Source organism: Coturnix japonica, chromosome 2 (assembly GCF_054131305.1).
Source record: "Coturnix japonica strain WE chromosome 2, WE-NBRP24, whole genome shotgun sequence".
Taxonomy (NCBI): domain Eukaryota; kingdom Metazoa; phylum Chordata; class Aves; order Galliformes; family Phasianidae; genus Coturnix; species Coturnix japonica.
The window spans coordinates 66,870,828-66,891,361 of NC_140664.1; the positions used below are offsets into that span (position 1 = coordinate 66,870,828).

Consider the following 20,534-nt stretch of genomic DNA (forward strand, 5'->3'; position numbering starts at 1 on the left):
CACAATGTCATACACTGTACCTTTATTTATTTATTTATCTATCTATCTATTTATTTATTTATTTATTTATTATGTCAGAGAAGCTACATGTGCAGATGAGCTGATGTTCAGAATGCTTAAGGTCTACATTTATACTCAAAGATGCAGTGAAAAATTTTTAACCAGCCACTATGAATATCCTAGCATTGTTCTTACATCATTAAAAATGAAATACAGTAAATATTATGAGATAGAAGGAGGGAGCAATTTTCCCGGAATAGAAGTAATAAAATGTCAGCTCTATTTGTACAAGAACTTTAATTTTCAACTAAGCAATCCCATGCACTAGGAAAGGGAAATCTTTTCAATTTGGTGGACTTTGACAAATATTAATATATCGCAGTTGCAATGGGATTCATTTGTGCTGTGGAATCTAAGAGGTCAGTACATCTGTAAAGACTTATAGTACTTAAGAGATGATCGTACAAGACATATGGTTTAATCATGATGTATTTAAGCCTTTTTTATCTGCTTAAGAATTCAATGTTTTTCTTTCTCTAATTTAAGGAACCATTTGTTATTCCTTTCAACAACCACAAAAGTATGAATTCAGCAGCCACAGTGTATTAAAAATGGGCTGAGAATAATCAGAATTACATAACTTGATTACAACTATGATTAAAATATATAATGATTTCAGTGTTAATCCTCATATGCTTGACATCACACTATAAATTGTTATATATGGGTGGATTTCCTATAGAGTCTCATTTATAGCACAGTAAATCCTCAGAGGAAGATAATGAAAATGTGGAAGGACCCCGTGATTTATATCTCAGCATTTATATGTTTATGTCACTAAAGCTATCTTCTAACAGCAGTTTATTCTGCTGAAACTATGCCCTCCTAATAATAATCATAACCACTGTTTCAGTTTTAGAATGCTAACATATACATCTCCATTGTTACATGAACCACATTGGAAAAAAACTGCCAGAGTTTTAGGTATCTGCTTTTGCTAGCCTGCTCTTCATCACTACCTGAATGTGTATGCTCTCCTCATTGATGGCCAGCTGTTGATAAAGAAAAGTAATAATCACAAGTTTAAAAATATTTTCAGTGCCAAAACTACAGAAAAAATCTTGGCACAAAAGTGCCTAATTCAATGAGATCCTAGATATATCACATAGCACCTATAATAGACTATAATTTGGAACTGAATGCTCAAGTATGCAAGTGTAGGTCAGGTGAACAGGCAGATACATGAAAGAGGCTATTAAACTGGAGCATGGCTTGAGCAGCACCGCATGGTAATAATATGACTATTCTGTAAACTTAGCCACCAAGTATCATCTTTCAGGTGCACTTTATTTTTTTTCTTTCTTTTTTTCTATCTGCATTCTCTGTTTTACTAAAGTATTAGACAAAAACAAAATATTCAAATTCTTGTATTTCATCTATCTGACAGCTACATAAAATATGAAATAATTCCTCCTATACTCAAGTAAGAACTAAGAATATTAAAGGTTTAGATAATTAAAAATATTTTAAATTAAAAGTTGTTAGACATTCCTGCTCATATATTTTCTGATTATGGACTAAAAGTAAAAAGTCAAGTTAAAAGTTAATGAAAGAGTATTAGCTTTCAGTTTTAAATATAGATTTAGTCATTACCAAATTTACAAACAAACCAAGGAAAAAAAAAAAAAAAGAAAAAGAAAGAAAGAGAGAAAAAAGAAAAAAAAAGAAAAAAAAAAATAAAAAAAAAAAAAAAAAGAAAAAAGAAAAAAAACCCAACCTTAGTATGAAAGATGTATACATTAATACATAGGAAGCAGCAGCTAAATTTTACCCTGTTTTTGCATTTCCAGGATTCTGGTCTAGAATTCACTTTTATTTATTATTTCAGAGGATGGTTTTGCTCGTTATACATTGAAGTCAGCATGAAATATATCCTTTTCTGAACAAAGACAATAAAAATATGTATAGAAGTTTAAAAGCTGTAATTTAAAATGAGACTAAGCTTTTGAAGTTTGTAGAATAAAGTCAGAAAGGATGGAAGGGATCTAGTCGTAAGGAAGTTTACAGAAGGGAACGTTTTCACAGTTGCTTAATCAGAAACATTTCAAGCATGTAATATTCCTCAATAGCATTTCTACTCGAAGATCAGTTTTGACAACATCTGAACTTCCTGGATTTGACTAAATCTGGAAAAGGGAAAAAAAAAAAAAAAAAAGTTTGGTAAAGATGGAATTATTCAAAAAGTACTGTAATTCACCAAGTTATTGCTGGAAGTGTCTGTTATTACCCCCTATTGCTTGTTTTTGGGGAAGTACACTGGGCTTGCAAGACAGGGGGTGCATTTCCAACCATCTCAAACACCATAACAAGGAATCAAGTATAAAAATAGCCTCTTTTGTTATCTAAAGAAAGGTTGTGTTCTTCCAGGAAACTAGCTTACTTTCCTCCCATAAATGAATACTTGTTACAGGTCAAATGTATACTTATACTGAGGGCTAAAATTGTCAGTATAATGTCAGTATTATTTATGCTCAGAATTAAACTCACAACCTATTCAAAAAGGTCCTGTAAAATAAATCTAGCATTTTCACTGCAGATATCCTTCACTTTTGAGCAATGGTAGAACCCTGTGTGATATGCCATGTCAGTACTCTGAATCTAAGTGTGGATTTGAACAGACAAAACATTTGAGTGTTATAATTATGGTGAAAGCCAGTTAATATAGCGGGGTTGCAGTGAGCTTAGGAACCAATAAAATGAAATGAATTTCTTATTTGTGTAGAATCTGGAAAGGTGTGCTCATATCTTACTTAGCTGAATCATGCTTTCTTATGCTTATATTTTCCTTCATGGTTTAAATATTTGTCAAAGGCTTTGATACCGATTACACTGAAACTTAGATTGCACAATGGTACCAGCCAGTTATTGGTTTTAATAACAAATGCTGTCATGATCATAGAAGAGATTATTAAATCAGAATCTATACCAACAAGAAAACAAACAAAAAACAAAGAAGAAAAAATGGTTATTTTATGTACTTCCTGCCAGATACCGTCTACTTTCAGTGACCACAAAATGCTCACATATGTCCACCTCATCAATTAGAAACAAATAACCCAGAAAGGATGTACTCCTAACATCTAAGTAAATAATGGAGATGGATAAATGAAGGTTACTAAATCAAGATGAAATACATTTCTAAAGCTGTGTCAGCTGCACTCTTATGCCCAAGGAAAACAAAATTGATCACCTGGTCACAACTCAAGGTCAAAGGTCTGAAACAGAGACTGCTGACATTTAGGTAAATAACGTGTTTAAAATAATAGGATAAGAGATATTTTCACCTGAAAGGAAACAGAAGAATGGGATGTATTTGTAAAGAGCAGTAGTATTGAGGATAGTATTGAGAAAGAGAGTAGTATTGAGAATTTTGTAAAGACTTTTTGCTTGCTATATTTTTGGTCATTGTGAAATAATTATAATTAGGGACAAAAATCCATCTGAAATCAACAGAAAACTTTCAGTGCTTGAGATGAAGATCCAAGTTTCTGAAGAGATGTCCAAATAAGTTCTGTGTTCCAGTAGAAAGGGGAAAAATCAAACCCAGAGCATTATTTGTTCTCTGCTGAGGCTCTCTTTGATAAAAGTGTTAGAAGAAACATATTTTGAAAAATATTTTTCAATAAATAATCCTCTTTTTTTCTTTTGAAAATACGAAAAATAAAGAAATCTATACAATCAAATCCATCATGTGAATAAAGCAAAACCAGTAAGAATCAAGAAATCAGTACTACTGGAAAGTGTACTCTGAGGAAGATTATTCGTCTTATACATCATAAATACTTAAGACCTAACTCTGTGGGAATATTAATTGTAACATTGCATAGAAGGCAGGAAACCACAGAAACAGTGTTTTCGAAGGACTCTTCCATTGTAGAAATTATTTTCTTTAAGGCAAGATCCATTTGATGAGGTGTAACTGTAGCTTGATAAAAACTAACATTGTATTCATACTATGGCAAAACAATCAGTATAAGTCTTATTTCCAGAAGAAACCAGCGAGCCTGAGATAGACAATCTTTTTCTCAGGATTAAGTAATAACTGTACATCTGACTCAAGTTTTGATTACAGCATGTACAGATAGCTGTGCAAATTCTAAATGAAACTCTGATAGAGATGAGGCTGTCAGCAATCTAGAACAACAAGTGATCATTTCACTCCAGTAAAAGGATATCAATATAATTATTATTATTATTGTAGTTCTTAGTTCAGATAAAGCATAGTTGCTGTATTTTTTACAAGTTACTTTTCATCCCATGATATTTTCATCATCACATCCACTAGGAATAAAACATCTTCATTGAGATTCAAAGTTTCATCACCCAATTGAGCTAGAATTCTCTATTTGCTTTGAAAAGTTGGTATCTGACATGACTGTAAAATTGAAGAAGTTCCATTTCCAGGTTGTCCTGCACTTTATTAAATATTTTAGCCAGAAAGAAACATTAAGAAGGCCTACAGATTAGGAGAACAATTGAAAAACCTCTAAGAAAGGAAATATCTTATTAATTCATTAAGTCAAACTGCTTGTATCTACACTTGTATGACTAGAATTATGGTTCATTAACTTCATTTCTTTATATGAGTTAATTAGCTCAGAGGAGGCCAGAAATTAATTACCAGCTTATATAGTTTGTGCAGAATGGCATTCTGTTTATTTAGTTTCTCCTATTAACTTTTAATCTCTTCAAACAATAAAAGAGGTAATTAGTATTTTATAAACAAAAATGAATGCAACAAAGGCAAACAATTTGCCAAATTGTGATTCCTGTGTGGAACCTGATAGTTGTGTGGATCAAGTCACAGACCTTTTCACTGTTAAGTGTAAGCAAAAGGAGATTAAAAATGAAGGTAGTCTTAAGGCAGGCCCATGCAATCAATCATTAAAGAAGAGCTACCTACTAATACCTCACAGAGCAGAAAAAAGAGCCTTAAAATGTTTCCAGCTGTTTGAAAATAATTGCCCATGTATTCAACTACAGTAACAGTTGTAGCTAGCTTTACAAAAGTACAGAAATAGGGTGATACAAAATAGAAACACATTATGAAATATATTGTGTTTAAATAAATAAATGTATGCAACAAAACATGCTATTTGATTTTGATATTGCCAGAAGGTTATACGTTGCCAGTGTCTTTAGTGTTTTACCATGGTATGATGTTTCTTCACTAACTATATCTATTTTTTTAGCAACTTATAGCAAAGATATAATCTTATATATTCATAACATGAATTGATCTTTAAATCTTTATTTATTTATTTATTTTTCCCTGTGCAGAGATATACTATATGCAATGTGCTTGGGATTTTGGGCCATTTTGGTAAGTATATGGTAAATGTACAGTGCAAATATTCATCATCATGTTTTTTGGTTGTATAAGAAAAATACATGTCAGGCATGTTGCCAAGGAAATATTTCAGGAAATTCTTGATAGAGTTTAAGGTTTTTGTTCACTTCCCTGTGTCACAGTTTGAACGGAAAATCCACCTGTGTCCATGACAGGGGCCATGGGCCCCGCAGGGGCCCTAGGCCGAAAGGAAAAAAAGTTAATTAGGAAAAGAAAACAGCGGCAACGATCTAAGGAGGCACACTTATTTACTAAATACTATATCGAAATACAGAATAACACAATATAATACAATATAATTGAAAATTGAGCTAATGAATCAAGCAAAATAGGAGAGAGAATGAGTCCTGTAACCGAGAGGCCTACTGTGAAATCTAGGCGAGACGGTGAAGGCTCCCACACACTCCCCTGAACGCCAGAACTCGAAAGACGTCAGTCTAGTCTGCGACCAAGTTAATATAGAGTCCAGGTCCTGTGACCTATCGTGTTGTTCTCTGGGAGATGTAGTCTTCTTCTGTAAGTTGCAGATTCAGTAAAATTATTCATGCTTTATATGATGTTATGATGTGGAATACTGATAGCAAAAATACAAAATTATTAAACCATGACACCCTGAATCTTCTATACCAGGTGCCTTTGTCCAACTCTACAAAACCCAGAGAGAGACATAAGAGCCCTCTTGTAAAAAATCTGAAACCACCATGAATTTAAAGTCATAGAATCATAGAATCACAAGGTTGGAAAGCACCTATAAGATCATCTAGTCCAACCGTCCTCCCTTTACCATACCTACAGAAAACCCTAAACCATGTCTCCTAGCTCCCTATCCAGATGCTTCTTGAACATTGCCAGTGATGGTGACTCCACCACCTCCCTGGGCAGGCTATATCAATGCCTGACCACTCTCTGAGAAAAAATGTTCCTTCTTATATGCAGTCTAAACCCCATCTGATAAAACTTGTGGCCATTTCCTCGGGTCCTGTTTGTTTCCTGGCAGAAGAAGCCAAGCCCTTCATCATCACAAGCTCCTTTCAGGAAGCTGTAGAGTGCAACGAGGTCTCCCCTGAGCCTCCTCTTCTCCAGGCTAAACAATCCCAGCTCCCTCAGCTGCTCCTCACAAGCCTTTTGCTCCAGACCCCTCACCAGTTTCATTGCCTTTCTCTGGACACGTTCCAGGGCCTCAATGTCTTTCTAGTAGTGAGGAGCCCAAAACTGAACACAGTACTCAAGATGCGGCCTCACCAGAGCTGAGTACAGAGTCTGTAATATCAACACACTCATGGACTAGAAGAACACTGTGGGTCTCACCCTACAGTGAGACCTTTCCATTTAGAATTTGTAATTTCAAGTCAGCCTGCTGTATCAGATACTGCAAGGCTGAGAATTTCCAGTATTTCTGCATATAGAAAAGGTTTCAGTCAGGTCATAATCTTAACCTGTTTTAGCCTTTGGCTGTGTGGAATTTGTGGAAGCAAAAAGGTAAAATATTGTGGGATCAGTTATTAAAAAAGATACCATTTGAGACCTTTCAAATAGTAGGGTAAGTCTCAAAAGCCATTGATTGCAGAACACTACCTGGATGCTTCAGGCAGGGAAAAAAAAAATGAGTAAGGAAGGAAAAGGTAAAATGTCTATATTAAGTATTTAGCAGTATGACTTAGTTGCTTTATTTTTGCTAAAATCAAGCAACAATCACTAATATATTATTAAAATCAAATCCTCTGAAGTGTCTGAATAGTGAGCACAGAATACAGAATACCATATCTTAAGGTGTTTGTACAATGTAATAAAACACATGAAAGCTTTGTTAGAGTTGCTCAGATCTGAAGGAATATACAAGTCTTCCTTGTGCGCAACAAGACAAGTCCAAAGTTCTACTGAAGTCAACAGAGAAACTCATGGAATTCAAAGAGACAAGATTCCCTCCATTTAAATCCAATGTTTTACCTCAGAGTTCAGTCAGAATTTTTTTTCACCTATGCAAAAATGAAGAATGTCTCTTAATGGCTCTCTTTTAACAGGTACGGTATCAGGACTGTACCTGACATAAATGAAGAAATATTTGGAATAAATCTTAGAAATCTATTAAAATCAAGAAAAACAACAACAACAACAACAAACACAAAGCAACAACAAAAAAACCTCCAACACTCACCTTTAAATGGCAGAAACATGGAATTTAATAAGTTTTATCCCTGAATAACAGGAAAAAAAACAAAAAACAAAAACAAAACAAAAACAAACAAACAAACAAACAAACAAACAAAACCAGAGCAAATAATGCCATTTTCAAGTCTATAGCAACTAAGGAATGGACCATAAATTTCTCAAGCATGTTAGAAACTTGGGAAACTAAAAGAATTAGAAAGGATTTCAGGTATTCATCAAGTTCTGAGGGTGATTGTATCAATGCTTCATAACAGAATGTTTTTAATTACCTGTTCAGTGTACACAAAGCTCTTCATTGGAATGGTTTAAATCATCACAATTAATTTCAGCCTCTGACAAATATATATATATATATATATATATATATTTCCTTTTTTCTGGCTACCTTGTATTTTATTCTGCTTTTGTCTTAAAATCCTCTTGATGTGAAACAGCTGCCATCTTCAACCTGATTAACAGATAGGCGTGGGTTCTTTATTGCCAGCGTTAGCTTTACAGCACAAATCACACGGCTTCAAAAGGCTAGGGAAATGATCAGACTGCTCACAACTATTACAAATGATTTCAAGCAATTCACTGCTCCTAACTGTTGCTGCCTTTGCATATGATTTTCTCAGATAGTTCCTGAATACACTAACATGCTGTGTCAAGTTGATTTCTATAGTTCTGATGAGAAACAAAACAAAAGCTCTCATTTGAACACAATCCTGTGTAACTGATTATATTACAAATGTACTTTTTATTTGTTCCTATTGTTTCAATCTGCAGATGTCGATAGCATCTATATGTTTAGGAGTGAAAAGAAGGAAAGTGGTGTCTTCTTGATTCTGACATAATTTTTGACTTTTAAAGGTAGAATGATATCGCATATGTGGAGAAAAATATATAATGAAATGTGATGTAGAGGTACAGAAAGTTCAGTACATTTGTATAAGTGTTTTTACCTCATTAAAGACAATTGAGATTCTTTTGCAGAAGATCATGCTTTGTCACTTCAGTGTTTGCCATTATTTTCCTCTTCACAATTTTGTCACTGTTCATTACACTTTTAATGAGCATTTTATCTATTCACAGGCTAGTCATTGGTCTGCCAGTAACATTCCTAATTTCTTATAATTTCTAAGAAATAGGAAATGCCTCAGCCTTTCCTCACTCATCTCCATGAATCAGAATCCTTTTTCTCTTGGTCTAATGCAGTGAATTCCAGTGTCCTTATCTCCCTTAGATTTCATATTGCCAAATTCTCTCTCAACTTTACTGCATTCAAAAGCAGTTTTAAAACTCAGTTCATAACCCCTATTTTACTATAGGCAGATATTCTCTGCCTCCTGCTTCAGATACAGGTGACACTGTGGCATCATCTACAGCATTCTGAGAACTCAGAATCTCTGCCTATTCAACAGAGTTACACTTTCACCTGCAGACATAGTGACATTTTCAGCAGAAGTTTCCTCATCTAAATAGAATTATTTCCTCTGGTAGTTCCTGTATCTGAACACGTCCACCAAATGCTCTTACATTACTTATCCCCTTTGCATTTCTGACTAGCTTTACAACTCTCTGAACTAATGTTCAGGCACAGCTTGGCCTCCCTCACTGACCTCAATTTGTTCATTCTTTCATAAAGCTTTCAGAGAAATGTATCTCAAACACAGTCATCTTCCACTTCCTTTCTAGTTTGGTTGACTTTAGATGAATAGCGTGGCTCAATTTTTGTCTTCTTCTCTAGGCATTTTGCAAGGCTGGAGTTTGCCATGTTTTTGTTTGTTTTTGCTTCTTTTCCTGTATTTGTCCAGTAATTTTGTAATCTACCTCAACCTTGCTTATTTCTTCTGATCCTAATGACCCTATCTCTGTGTTTCCTTTCCTTGTGCCACACAAATTTTGCCCCCCTACCCTCTCCTTTACAGGCTTCTCTGAGCAGAGATAGCTGCATTTCAAACTGTGCCTTCTACTGTGAGCCTCATTTGAATCTGTTTTGTAGTCAGCTTAAGTTCTTTGCAAATTGGTTGCTTTACTCTGCAAGACGGAATGACAACTTCCCTCATATATATCACTGACTTATAATGCAGATTGCTAAACTATTTGAGAAAAATACTAGACAATCCTTTGATAAATGCCCATATAAACATGGATGTACAAAGCTGCTTCAGTCACTTGTTGCCATTAAGAAGCCTCACCTTGTGCATTATGTAACACTTCTGTGCCCCTATTCAGTTTATTAATTCAGTGCTATTACTATATAGCAACCTATATACTCCTGTTGCCCCTTATTCCCACATGGAAAGTACCTCCTGTTTTTTTTTGTCATCTCTTCCAAATTTGCAGATTGATACTTTGCTGCTGCTTCTGCACTTACAGTTTGCAACTGTCTAGCCAACTTCCTCAGACTGACTGACTCCATCTCTTTCTGAAATGCAGCAGTAACCCAATCTGTAATCAGCACACTGAAGCAGTTCTGTTCTTTTTTTTTTCTTTTTTCTTTTTTCTTTTTTTTTTTTCTTCTTCTTTTCTTGCTTACTACATCCTATCCTTTAGGTCTCTCTTAACATTGTGTTCCTATCATTTTTCACTATAATCTTCTATGGCTTTGTCCATGTTTGTAACTCTTTTGTGCAATGTTTGTATGAATGATGAGATACAAAATCACAGCATGCTCTACTGAGCTATTATAGCAGGTCATTGGTCATCTTCCTTGCTACCACGAAATCTGGTGACATATTTTGGACACTTCTATGACCAGAAGCCTCATGTCAATGGATATGAAGACATACTCTACCATTTATATATCCCTTACCTATTTATCAACCCAACTATGGAACCTTTGAAGACTGATAATAAGCTTTTAACCTCACAGGCATCGCTTCTGAAATATTTTCAAAGAGCATGATTTAATTTCAAAATTGGTTCTGCTTGACTGTTTCTTTTTGACAGATTTTTACATTGACCTGCAATTTCATCACTGTCTATTCTTAAAAATCCTTCCTCTATAGTCACCAGTGAATAACATATTTTCTGAGGACATCAAGCCTTTGCTGGATAACAGTTGAGGAATTCTTTTGCAAGTTCTATAAAATACTTGCACCATCTTTCCCTCACAAGAATATTTCTGGAATTATTTTAAATAAAGACATATTTCCAGTGGCTATTTTTTCTTCTGTTTTAAATCCCTCTTTAAAAATGCCTTATCACAAATCCACCAAATAAATGAAAGCACATTAATCTAACCCAACCCTCCTGCTTACATCCAACCACCTCGTTATTTTATTTTATTTTTTTTGTCTCGTCTTTTATTATTACTACATACCAACATCCTTGTGAAGTTCATATAGGCGTGATGGCATTCATCATGGTACCATACCTCTGAGGAGAGGAAATGATCATTTTTCCTCCCCCCACATTCTTACTATTGACCAAGGTTATTCTCTTTATCATGTGCAGATTTTATTGAGTGATGCCAAGTGAGATGAATAGAAGCAAATAATGACAGTACTGCAGTGATGAAATGAAAGACAGAGGTCGTCTAGGTTTTATACTGAACAAATTGAGTCACATCCACTTCTCATCCATTATTTAGGGGTGATTGGGCAGGCTTGGCTTCTATAGATTTGATAATCATTCAGATGTCCATATTAAATATGTAACATAAATTTCTCATTTGGCTGTCGATGACTTGTCACTGCAAAACAACAATGCATAAAAAGAGCTATAATGTATGGATTCTCAGAAATACTTGACATAAATAAATATGTAAAAGGCAGATAATAAAATCTGTTTCTGTCTGCCTGCCAGCTAGCCTTCATGTCAGACTGGACAGACCCATCTAATACTGTGATTTTATGCAGCTGTATCCTATGAATATTGGCCTGCACACTAGAGATTAAAGCACAGCAGATGTTTCTCTGCAGGCTAACAAATATATCACCCCTGATAACGAATGACAAATGTTGTTCCATATTGTGTCAGACAAAACCAGGGCTCTTGTAAAACAAGTGTTACAGCTGGAATAGGATATTTTAACACAGTTACCTAAGGAGTAGACAAACAGACAGTTGTCTGCTCAAAAGGTAGCAGAATCCTAACCTGTAGAGATGCAGGCATTGCAGCAATCAAGTGTTCAGGAGAATGGGGGGGGAAGGGGGGGGAATCAACTAATATGAAATATTCATGGTTTCCTCTATATTTCTGTTAGATTCTTGGTTGTAATCTTCTCATAGATCATTTCTAACTATCTTACACTCTTCCTTGTTTACGGTGACATAATAGAGAGTGAAATGGTATGGAGAAAAGGTATGTGAGGGTTGAAGTTATGCAGAAAGTCCAAATGATGAACCGATTATGTTTATTATCCTTCAATCCCATAATGTCCCAATGGATTCCATGAGGTGGAAAGATTAATGGAAGCAGAGAAGGATGGACAAAAATAACTGGACTGTTATGAGATACTATACTGTGGCTAATTAGTTCACTGTTATTTACAATCATTTTATTTGGGTCATTTTTTTCCCCCTTGCACATATTAGTGACATGTTAATGTGTGGTCAGCATCATGTCTCATCAGTATTTCTTGGCAGCATGGAAGTAGTAGTAAGTTCTCCTGCTTTATCTAATTGTCTGTTAATTCAGCATCCTTTATTTTTTCTCTTGCAAAAATAACCTTCACATGAGACAATACTCTTGAAAACTCAGCAATTAAGGAAGATGGGATCGTATTTTGATGATCAGAATATGTGTAAATTTCAGCTGCTGTACTTTCTGAATGTATTCCATTAGCATATTTCCCTCAGCTCTCAAGTTGTCATTTGTCCACTGAATGAAGTACTAAAATAAATTTGTTTTACTGCTGGCAGAGACAACTGAGGAAAAAGGCAATCCAGCAGCATGGCAACTTTCAATCACTTCCTGACTTGTTAATGAACTTTTTTTTCCCTTTTCTAACCGAGACTTTGCTTTTGAGCTACGGTGTTTTCCCCAAGCCATTTTATACAATGAGATGGTAACAGTTGTTTGTCTGATAAAGCACGTACTATTTAGAACACAGATGTTTGATTATTATTTATTTCTCTCTGAAGCCTGCTAATTCAGTCCCAAATGACCTTTTTTTTTCCTTTTGCTTAAATTTAATTTGGAATGTATGTTGTTGGTAAGTGACAGATAGTTTAATTATTAATAGGATCCCGCAATGCAATGCAACATAGTTTTAAAGTCATCTGGGGCCAAAACAACACTACTTCTTTCCTTCCTTATGCTTCTGGGATTCCTTGAAGAATACAAAGGTAATTACAAAACTCATGACAAATCTGTATCTATTATGTCCTTTCCTCAACATTTGTGCTTGCCTATGGTTTTACAAAGAAGCATTCATACTACGAAATGGTAATAAATGAGCAGAGATTTCTCATATGGTTGCTTTCTTGAGAGGCCAGGTTACCAGGGGAGTAAGAGGCGGGGGAGTTGGGGGGGGGGGGGGGGGGGGTTTGAGTAAGAGAGAAAAGAGAGGAGGGGGTTGAGGGGTTGACATGCTGAATACTCAATCTGTAGCATGATGCTGAGACAAAGGTGTACACACTTCGAGCCCTGCTGAAGGAAGTGACCCTGTGAGATGTGGTCACCTTCAAGAAGTATAATCAACACAGGCTCAAAATATGGTTTGGAAAGGAGGATTGGGAAAACATGAGGAAAACAAAACTGAGGCAGAAGCTATAGGGATAATGGACAGTATCTTCAAAATGAACCCCCAAGAGAGGTATTTAACTATACTGATGACTTATACCTTGTAAGGTTTTGAATGTCTTTTCCTAATAACTTGTCCTGTGCACACAGGACACTTAATGTTTTTGGACAAATACAGTTGAGTGTGTGTGTGGAAAGGTATTATAAATTCTGCTTCTGGTGCATAATATATTACAAAGATTGCAAAACTCCAAAAGTGCCCACACTGCAACCCAAGATTAGGTATAAGTCTAAACTTTGATGATGTGTTTAGACACTGAAATTGAGATTCACTCCTAATCCTACATTTATGGATGGTTCCCAGAGCTTTCAAGGGAAAGGACAGGGATACACAGGGACTTTTCAACTTCAGATTTGACTATAAAATGTGAAATAAAATAAACATTATGGAATAGAAGATCCTACAGGACATACAGAGATAGGTATCAGTTATGATAGATCTGAGTGAGATTTTAGGGGGGTGTCTGATAGGCTATAAAGGTGAGATGCCCAGAGCTGGGCAGTTAAAGATGAAGGATGGAAGTTGCTTGGTGAAATATTATTGGTATGTCATTCCCCCAAACAACTGTATAAAGATGAATGAACATGCATATCTCAAGAGAACCACAGTTTAATATGAGGAAACTACATTAAGCTATGTAAACAAAATTTATTTCTTGTATAATCTGTTTTAAAACCTTGCTATAAACACATTAAGATACAAGGAACTAAACCAGGGAGGGGAAAAAAAAAAAAAAAAAAAAAAAAGGAAGAAAATGCAATCATTTCATAACTCTCCATCCCTAGTCCAACATGTGAGAACAGAATTCAGCAGTCACATAAGAGATTGAGAATCATGTCAGAACCTCTCAGTGTGCTGGTGTTTGTAAATACACATGGTGTAACCAGTGCACAGAGAGATGTCAAGATCTGTCTATGAAAGATCATATGTTCATGGGAAGTGATCCGTGATTTTCAGTAAATAAATACAGATTTTCAATTATTTTTATTAATTTTCTGAAAACTTGGAGAGCAGAACAAAGTGTGAAACTAAAAAGCTAACCAGTGATTTAATAACAATAATAGGAAATGAAAACAAGAATACAGTAGTCCCTTCCAAGACAAACATTCTATGACTCACAGGTTAATTAGTAATAAGATAAGAAGTAATGTCCTTAAGTTGTGCAGGGAAAATTCAAGTTGAATATTAGAAAATAATTATTCTCTGAAAGAGTGAATAAACTTTGGAAAAAGCAGTCCAGGGAAGTGGTGCAGTCACCATCCCTGGAGGTGTTCCAGAAGTGTGTAGATGTGGCACTTAGGGACCTGGTTTAGTGGACATGGTAGCAATGGGTTGACAGTTGGGCTTAATGATCATAAAGGTATTTTCCAATATTAATAATTCTTTGATTCTGTGAATACTCTCATACACCCAAATATATTAAAAAATAAAAAGGTAAAAATAACAAACCTCAAGTGTGATGTTAAATTATTTCTAGCCCTCATACCAATTATTTTAAATTCTATGGCTTTGCTTATACAGCATCATACTATGAATTTATACATCAGTTTCACTGTTTTAATATGGGAATGAACTCAAGACTACTGAGTTGATCCCTGGGAGATATCACACACCATCATAGGCTTCCAAGATTAAGCAAGATCAGAGAATTCTTTCAGAAATTTCTGTATCTCTTACATTTTGTCATTCTTCTACTGAGTTTCTAATGTCATTATTTCTTGGGGTTTGGTCTGTGGGGGAGAACTGTCAAAAAACAAGACCACAAAACCCATAAAACAGACTGTGTCACCCATGAAGATAGGGCCCAAGCTTCCATTTCCAAATGGTGGTACAAAATCCAGTGACTACTCTGGGGCTTTGACCCCATATTCTCACAAAAGATTGCTTCACAAGAGTGGAAGGGGAAATAGTTTGTCTACAAGGCTCCTCAAAAAAGTACACAGGGTATTGAAGTTCCCACTACACAGCCTTTTCTCTTCAGAATGCTTCTGCCAAAAAGGTTCTCACATGGGATTGCTCTCTTTCTGCTTGGAACATAATTGGCAGAAAGACAGGCATTACCATCAACCTCCAGCAATATCATGCTCCCAGAAGGTCTGAATTCATTCATAGGACTTCTTTGCAATGAAAAGCCTTAAAAGAAAACCCCATCATGTACAATTCAGTTGGGAGGAATCCCAAAGAAAAAAAAAATTGTACTAGATGGGGCCAAATTCTTTCCTATTATACAGTAAAGGCTATCAAACCTTCCTGAATTTACTGTGTACATCATGCTCACTGCCACATAGGAGATGAACAATTGAAATTACTCCTAAAAGCAACACTAAACAATAGAGAAGACTGCGGAAAATAGAAGAAAGTAAGAGAGCTTCATTTTGGAATATGTACTTTTTCCCAAAGGTTGTAGTTGAAATGATGAGACTTGAAAATCTATTATTACTAATAGAGAATTCAGATATTGTTTATTTTTACTTCAAAAGCTGCTTCAAAATGATAACTGTAAAACAACCATTTCCCCCATAACAAGTCTTTTATGAATAAAGATCTTCATCATCTAGCTACAATTAACTTGAACTTGTTCGTCCAGTAAGAGCTCTTTACTACAACAGCAATATATATATACAATAAAAAAAAAACAAAGTTGACCAGGAATGTTTTTTTCCTCATAAGAGACAAAACAACTGGTGGGAATGAAGAGCCACTCAGCAGCAATTACATTAGATTCTCTGAAATGGCAACAATTAACAATGAAGCACGTGCCAAACCGCAGTTATACCAGCATTTCTTACTCTAAAAATAAACAGTGGCATTCATAAATGCCATTGTTTGGGTTTTTTTTGTTTTTTTTTTTTGCCATTGATATATACTTATTTTTCAACAGTGATCATTTATGTTTGAGAAAAGTATGTGGTGACTGTTACGCTCTCAGAATTAAGTTTATTATATTTGTCATTTTATATCTTCTAATTAAGTGCCTGACTCACCATTTTTGTAGAAGACAACATTCCTTTAATTCCACTGAACCGAGAGTAAATTTTATACACTCAAATTAAAGTAAATTTTACACATTCAAATGGGTGCCCCTTATGTGTTTCTGTAAGTTGGAAAATTCACAAACCTTCTGAGATATTATTAGAGATATTGTCTGTGTACTTTCATATTTCTGTATGGAATGTGTTAAAGGTGGTAATTATGTTTGGCCCACTTTCATGAAACCCAATACCAAATGAATATGTAGAATTTACCCTAAATTAGCATCTTGACCCTAGGCATGACCTAGGTTAGGTGGGCTTTTTCAGTGGTGCCCAGGGACAGGACCAGGGGAAATGGGCACAAACTGGAACACAAATAAACTGGAACTTTTTTTACTGTGAGGGTGACAGAGCACTGGAACAGGCTGCCCAAATAGATTGCAGAGTCTCCTTCTCTGGAGATATTCAGAACCAGCCTGGATGCTTTCCTGTGCAACATACTGTAGGGAACCTACTTTAGTAGGGGGGTTAGATTCAATGGTCTCTAGATACTCCTTCCAACCCCTACAAATCTGTGTGATTCACAGTGACTGCTGGTTTAGCGATTGCAACCTGCAACACAGCTGCTAAAATTAGGCTATTGGATATCAGAAACAAGTGGCCAAAAATTCTCCCAGAAATTAATCTGGGAAAATAGGACAAATGGAAGAAATCTTGTCTTCAGTCACTACAGTCAATGGAGAACATAGTGGCACAGCATCTTTCACCTTTTCAGAATCCACAGGGTTGCATGGATAGGATATCATGCTGCCATTTAGCACCCACCCTTCTGTGGGAATACAAGAAAAGCTGTTCAGAGCAGCAGTGTGGAGCAAGATAAACATCACCCTTCTTTAACCAGCACTATGGAGTCAAGTGATCTTTGTCTGAAGAGGCCTTGAGCATAAACGACCTTTTGCTGCAGCAACAGAAACTGTTGAAACTGTTCAGGTCATTATCCAAAACTTTGAGTAGATCACAGAATCACAGAATCTACATGGCAGTCAGCCTCAGCTTCATCCCAGGGAAGGTGATGGAATAGCTTATTCTGGATATCATAAAGCAAGTGGAAGAAAAGAACATTACTGGGAGTAGTCAGCAGGGATTCACCAAAGGGGAATCATGCTTGACCAATCTGGTGTTCTTCAATGATATCATCCCTGTCAGGGTAGATGAGGGAAAGGGTACTGAATGTTGTGTACCCTGAGTTCAGCAAGGCTTTCAACACTGTCTCTCCCATAACAACATTGAAGGTGAGCTTAGGAATATATGTGGAATAGATGTGTGGGACAGATGAGTGGACAGTGATGTGGACTGAGAACTGGCTGACTGGCAGAGTTCAGAAGGTTGTCATCAGCTGTGCAGTCTCTAGCTGAAGACCTGTAGGGAACATTGTTCTCCAGGAGTTAGTACTGGGTCCAGTCTTCTTCAACATGTCCATGGATGACCTGCATGAAAGAACAGAGTGCACCCTCAGCAAGTTTGCTGGTAGTATGAAGCTGGGAGACACAAAGTGGAAGGCTGTGCTGCGATTCAGTGAAATCTGGACAAGCTGAAGAGTTGGGTGGAGAGGAACTTCATGATGTTCCACAAGAAAAAGTGTAGAGTCCTACACCTGGGGACACTGGATGGGGACAGGCTCTTTTCAAGAGTGTGCAGCAACAGAGCAAGAGACAATGAGAACAAACTGGAACACAGCATGTTCCATACGAATATGAAGAAAAAACTCCTTACTTTGAGGATGACAGAGCACTGGTACAAGCTGACAAGAGATGTTATGGAGACTCCTTCTCTGGAGATATTAAAAACCTGCCTGGATGCATTCCTGTGCACAGGAATAGCTTTGACTGTCACAAGTCCGTGGGACCAGATGGGCTCTGCCCTCAGGTGCTGAAGGAGCTGGTGGGAGTGATTGCTGAGCCACCCTCCATCGTCTGCCAGTGCTCCTGGTTAACTGGAGAGGTCCCAGAGGACTGAAGACTTGCCAGCGTGACTCCCATCTACAAGAATGGCTGTAAGGAGGATCCGGGTAACTACAGGCCCATCAGCCTGACCTTGGTACTGGGGAAAGTTATAGAACAAATCATCTTGGTGAGGTCACACGGCATGTGCGTGGTGTCCAGGGGATCTGGCCCAGCCAGCATGGGTTCATGAAAGGCAGGTTGTGTTTGACCAGCCTCATTTCCTTCTATGACAGGGTAGAAGAGGGAAAGGATGTTGTTGAAGTCTACTCAGATTTCAGCAAAGCCTTTAACACAGTTACTCACAGTGTTCTCTCTGGGAAACTGGCTGCCTGTGGCCTGGAAAGGTATACCCTTCTTTGGGTAAGGAACTGGCTAGAGGGCCAAGCCCAACAGGTAGTGGTTAATGAAGTTAAGTTTGGCTGATGACCCGTTGTAAGAGGCCATGCTTTTTACATTACTGTCTCAAAGTTTGCTGAAATGGACAAGTTCAGGCAAGTCCTGGCCAAGGTTCCAGGACTCCCTTTGTCTGAGACACACAGGAACCAGGTTCGAGAAATCCCTTTGTTTAGGAGATGGACAAGTCGGGAGCTACGAAAAGAAGATAAGATGCTGATTAATGGCCCTAAAGTGGTCTTTTTGTGTGGGCCTATCTCAAGGAAGATGGCCATCTCCGAGGAATTCACATGACTCTGACCCGAGCCTTCCAGAAATGTCACGAAGGCTGGGAAGAAGTAGGATAAAAAGGGCACGTACAAACCCCAAATTGAGGTTTTCTGACAAATGCCTCACTACGGAAACAAGGAGGTTTTTCTGTCATCAGATGCCTCTCTACGTGAACGCCTTCATGCTGAAGAAGATGACTGCATGCTGAAGAACCTTTTAGGTTTCTAGGTATCTGACCTCAGATTCCTCCACCGTTGTCCTACTGCTGCCTACTGTCTCTCCTGGGATCGCTGCTCGAGACTTTGCTCCGTGAGACCTCGCTGCCCGAGACTCTGCTTCTTGAGACTACGGTACTCTGACCATCTTCTCTGAGCCGCATCGATCTGCTGCTTGCGGCCTCCTACTCCGCTGCTGCTCTCCCCTACGCTTATTTTGCCCCAGACCAATGTTAACAACATGCTACAGGACGCTGCTGCATCCAGGAGGTGACTATTCCCCGCTTTAACGTAATTCTTGCTCTTTTCTACCTTTTTCTATTGCCTACTTTCCCTTCCCCATCACCCTAATTTTGACATTCGTCGCTCTCCCTTCCCCATCCCCTCAGTTGTCTATCATTTCTAATAAACTGGTCGGATCAACATTTGAATGCTCTTCTTCTTAATCTCACGCCGGGCATAACATATCAAAAGAACCTTTGCCTCACTCCTAAATTGGAGCGAGATACCCGTTACAAGTGGTGTCCCCCAGGGGTTGGTACTGAGGTCCATCTTGTTTAACATCTTCGTTAATGACCTAGATGAGGGGATTGAGTGTACCCTCAGTAAGTTTGCAGATGACACCAAGTTGGGAGGTGGTGTTGATCTGCCTGAGGGTAGGGAGGCCCTTCAGAGGGATCTGGATAGGCTGGATGGCTGGGCTGAGGTGAATAGGATGAGGTTCACCAAGGCCAAGTGCCGGGTCCTGCACTTTGGCTACAATAACCCCATGCAGTGCTATAGGCTTGGGGATGAGTACCTAGATGACTATGAAGAGGAAAGGGACCTGGAGATGTTGGTCGATGCTCAGCTGAGCATGAGCCAACAGCAGCTGGCCAAGAAGGCCAACAGCATCCTGGTCTGTATAAGAAATAGTGCGACTAGTAGGATCAGAGAGGTAATCAACCCCCTGGTGAGTCTGCATATCGAGTATTGTGTTCAATTTTGGGTTCCTCACTACAAGAAAGACATCGAGACCTTGTAATGTGTCCAGATAAGGGCAATGAAACTAGTGAGGGGTCTGGAACACAAGTCTTATGAGGAGCAGTTCAGGGAGCTGGGATTGTGTAGCCTGGAGAAGAGGAGGCTCAGGGGAGACCTCATTGTACTCTACAACTTCCTGAAAGGAGCTTGTGATGAGGAGGGGTTTGGTCTCTTCTCCCAGGCCACAAACAGGACCGGAGGAAATGGACACAAGTTGTACCAAAGGAGGTTTAGATTAGACATAAGGAAAAACTTCTTCTCACAGAGAGTGGTCAGGCACTGGAATGGCTGCCCAGGGAGGTGGTGGAGTCACCGTCCCTGGCAGTGTTCAAGAGGCATCTGGGT

General features: G+C 37.5%; 1 protein-coding gene across 1 annotated transcript in view; it reads left to right on the forward strand.

The window, feature by feature from the left end:
• Window positions 1-18,038: 18,038 nt before the first annotated feature.
• The window catches only part of LOC146761874 (uncharacterized), a 121,190-nt gene continuing 118,694 nt past the window's right edge, over window positions 18,039-20,534 (forward strand). Inside the window, exons 1-3 of the mRNA XM_085539212.1 lie at window positions 18,039-18,211; window positions 18,522-18,648; window positions 19,699-19,940. Coding sequence (XP_085395338.1) covers window positions 18,039-18,211; window positions 18,522-18,648; window positions 19,699-19,940 — 542 coding nt within the window. The remainder of the gene's footprint in view (window positions 18,212-18,521; window positions 18,649-19,698; window positions 19,941-20,534) is intronic.